This window comes from Camelina sativa, chromosome 15 (genome assembly GCF_000633955.1).
Source record: "Camelina sativa cultivar DH55 chromosome 15, Cs, whole genome shotgun sequence".
Lineage (NCBI taxonomy): Eukaryota > Viridiplantae > Streptophyta > Magnoliopsida > Brassicales > Brassicaceae > Camelina > Camelina sativa.
In genome coordinates, this window is record NC_025699.1 from 11,681,136 (window position 1) to 11,684,945 (window position 3,810).

General features: G+C 41.6%; 1 protein-coding gene across 1 annotated transcript; it reads right to left on the reverse strand.

Moving 5' to 3' along the window:
- On the reverse strand, positions 494-3,194 carry LOC104746474 (COBRA-like protein 10). The gene is made up of 3 exons (XM_010467957.1): positions 2,402-3,194; positions 1,793-2,271; positions 494-1,706 (listed from the first exon to the last, which is right to left on the reverse strand). The coding sequence occupies exons 1-3, from the start codon at positions 2,997-2,999 to the stop codon at positions 765-767; spliced, it is 2,019 nt and encodes a 672-aa protein (XP_010466259.1). The 5' UTR covers positions 3,000-3,194; the 3' UTR covers positions 494-764.

The window sequence follows — 3,810 nt, forward strand, 5'->3', positions numbered from 1 at the left end:
TTTACCTCATACGTATTATAGTTTGGTGACTTATCTAGTTGTAGACACATCCGTATCAAATTATTCATCAAAACGAAAATGGAAATTACAATATAAATTGCTGTAGTGGATTTTCCAACCTTTACACGTTTTAATACCTTTGTCCATGTTAAATAAAGTTTGACTTAAGCCCAACAAAATTAATATGAAGCTTATTGCTTCATTTTGATTGTTCTAGATAGGTGATTTTAAGCCCATTTATTCTAAAATTGAGAAAATGTTTTAAGAGGAAAATGACATGAATTAAAACAGATTTATAATAGGTTGACATATAATGAGTTGTATTATTTGAAATGTTTTCACTGGTGTCAACTTCAGAAAAATCTAAAATGCTGAATTGTTAGATAAACATTCAAGTTTTATTGTATTGATTAGTATTATTTTTTCGATAGAGATCTTCAAGCACGAAGAGAGATTTCACAAAATTGCCAAATCAAAAGACTAATAAAAAGATCTGCTTCATGTCAAAAAAAAAGGCGAACTCTATTCTGAGGATTCGGGATTACCAGAGAACAACATACACTTTAATACTTTTATAGACCAAACAAAAGTATTAATACAACATTGTGAATATTTTTTCCATATTAGATCAAATCATATAACAAAGATATCTCCACATCTGCTCCTTTTGATCCTTCCTCTGTTCAGCAATATCATCAAAACACCAATCTTTAGAAGTTGAAGATCAAAAAAACTGATCAAGACCGCTAAGTTTAGTTATCTCTTCAGTCCATCATTAGTGCAAAAGCCGCGACAATTGCAAAAACAAGGGACATGAAGACGCTGATACCGCGTCTATGTCCTGAACTCTTCTTCGGGAAATGTTTTGGAAGCGCACATTCTTCTCCATTGAAGAAAAGCCTAGTTGGGAAACCGTCGCCTCCTGGAATATTCAGTCCTTTGATGTTCTTCTTGGAAAAGGAGATGACAGATTGTTGCTTTCCGGGCACGGGAGGGTCTCTTAAGGGATTTGTTCCGTTAACTTGACCGACAAGATAGTTCATATCACGCAAGCCTTGGAAGATAACAGTTCGATTGTTTGGTGGAACACGTGTTCCATTAAAGGAGTAAACGTTTTCATATCCTGGACTCGCTTTTCCCATATCCATCGCCACAAACCAATCCTCGAACGCGAAATTTCTCCAATTGAAAACGGTTAACCTCGCGGTCCAACCGTTTTTGTAATCCGTGCTAACGTGCCAGTTAATGCTGACTCCGCAGTTATCCGGACAAGGAAGTTTCTTTGGTACTGGCATGTGGTTTTGTTTAGCCCAAGCTCTAGCCTTTAGGGTTCGGTTATCGAACGGAACAAGGAGGGCGTCTGGAGGAAGGAGGAGAGGGTTACGGTGAGCGTCGCAAGTGTCAGTATCAATGTCGTTGCATCCGCAAGCACAAGTGTTGCAAGGAACTGCAGAGTTGTTGTAAAAGGCAGAGAAAGATACACAACATCTTGAGGCTTGTGCTTTGGGTTTGGTTATGTTGCAGACCACTTGCCAGCTGGCGATTGAGTAGGTTATAGCCAGTAGACCGCTAGGATCCGGGAACTGAGATGGATCGACCCGAACCGGTGGCCTGCATTTGTACTGCGGATTGAGAATACCGTCGATTTTCCAGTTCAGAGGTGGGTGCAGAGCTGTTCTGTTTAGGTCAGGAGGCAACTTGAAAACCTAACAAATTGAGAGAAAACAAAAACTTGAAGACCCTAAAAATTCTGCGGAATTGTAATATATTTAGACAAAAGAGAATACTAAACCTGCAACTGAAACATCGATCGAGCTTTCGAAGGATCCATTAAAGGTGGTAAGAGAGTTCCGTTTTTGCAACAGAAAGGTAGCTTTCCCACTACTTCATCGTCCTTCTTGTCAGGAGGCAAATCAGAAATGGCTGGTTTCTTCTGACAATTCATGACCTTAGAGAAATCTAAGTCACCGTAATACTGTCCGGCTTTGCTGTAAAGGCATTCAGATGGATCTTTCTTGTGAGTGTAAGCTCCTCGCATAGTGTTTATAAACTCTCCTCGCATCCATTCAAATGTTAGGTTCCAACGGTCTAATCGTCCGAGCGGATTATCGTTGTCGATGGTCACTTGGGCTAAGTAGTTGCTGTCGAACGATTGCAGAACATCGTAGATTATGCTCAGATCACCGTTCCTTCTCGCTGCAAACTTTGTCTTTGGTCCAGTCTTGTTCTTGACCTTAGGGTTTCTCTTGCAACAAACGTGCATACTACCTCCTGCGCAAGATAACAAAACTCACCGTTTTATAATCACATTAACCGTTTTAAAAATCAAATAGTACTATTTAAAGATTTTGATTCACAAATTGCATATGCATTTAAAACGAATTGAGTATTGTGATATAACCTTTTCTTGTAGCGGCAGGGCATTCCCAACCATCGTTGGTGAGCTTAATAGTTCTTGGCATGGGTGTGGCCCCTTTTGCAACCCCGAAAAGAGTTCCGGTGATCTCGATATTGGTAGATATCTGAGTGAAATCACCGGCGGTTTCAATGGAGGTTTTCAAATCCGTGTTTGGCGAGCCAATGAACGTGGTTCCATTGCTGGCGTCCAGAGGATAATCGCCGTCCATAGGAGATACACCGGTCGCAGAAACGATCAGCTCTTTGTGACGGAACCCTATGAACATTTGCCAGCCTTTTAGCTCTTCCTTACCGGCGTTTACAATCATCGCATTCGCTTTAAACGCCCACGATTGCGCGGTCACGTTCTTGACGTGCGGATACTCTCTTTCGCGGCTACCGAAGTTGTAGCTCATGAAAATACCGTTGCAACGCGCCATTTCAGGCGTAGGCTCAGCTCCTCCTGCTCCGTCCTCGCCCGGGGTTCCATAATCTTGGCCGTTGCAAAGAACAAGAATTGATGATAACAAAACCAATAGACTTAGAGAATAGCGTATATCCCAAGGTATCTTCATCCCTGTTTTAACTTCGATAACCCTCATCGTTTTCAATATTTTTTTCTTCCTTCTTCCCCACCGCCTTGTGATTACACGAACCGCAAGGCAGCGAGAGAAAGAAAAACAACAAAACAAGGAATCAACTAAGCCTTTTAACAAAGGCGAAGATTGATCAACAATTAAGGGTTAGTGTGAAGAACCTGTATAAAGATCAAAAACTCAAAGAAACGAAGATGGTTGGAAAAGAAGATGTCTTAATATCGGCCTCTGGTTTTATTTGGTGGTCACGCGGAGAGACATGTAAGAATGTGTGTTAAGGCAATTGCTAATTTTGGACTTAAGAGAGAGTTTTCATATTTGTTTCTTAACTAAAAAAACCGCTTCGATTNAGAGGTTTTCAAATCCATGTTTGGCGAGCCAATGAACGTGGTTCCATTGCTGGCGTCCAGAGGATAATCGCCGTCCATAGGAGTTACACCGGTCGCAGAAACGATCAGCTCTTTGTGACGGAACCCTATGAACATTTGCCAGCCTTTTAGCTCTTCCTTACCGGCGTTTACAATCATCGCATTCGCTTTAAACGCCCACGATTGCGCGGTCACGTTCTTGACGTGCGGATACTCTCTTTCGCGGCTACCGAAGTTGTAGCTCATGAAAATACCGTTGCAACGCGCCATTTCAGGCGTAGGCTCAGCTCCTCCTGCTCCGTCCTCGCCCGGGGTTCCATAATCTTGGCCGTTGCAAAGAACAAGAATTGATGATAACAAAACCAATAGACTTAGAGAATAGCGTATATCCCAAGGTATCTTCATCCCTGTTTTAACTTCGATAACCCTCATCGTTTTCAATATTTTTT

Excerpts from the sequence above, each read along its gene's own strand:
- LOC104746474 (XM_010467957.1), bottom strand. The coding sequence starts at position 2,999 with ATGAGGGTTATCGAAGTTAAAACAGGGATGAAGATACCTTGGGATATA. Across the intron at positions 2,272-2,401 it reads CCCTGCCGCTACAAGAAAAG|GAGGTAGTATGCACGTTTGT; the intron begins GTTATATCACAA and ends TATCTTGCGCAG. Across the intron at positions 1,707-1,792 it reads GATCGATGTTTCAGTTGCAG|GTTTTCAAGTTGCCTCCTGA; the intron begins GTTTAGTATTCT and ends TCAATTTGTTAG.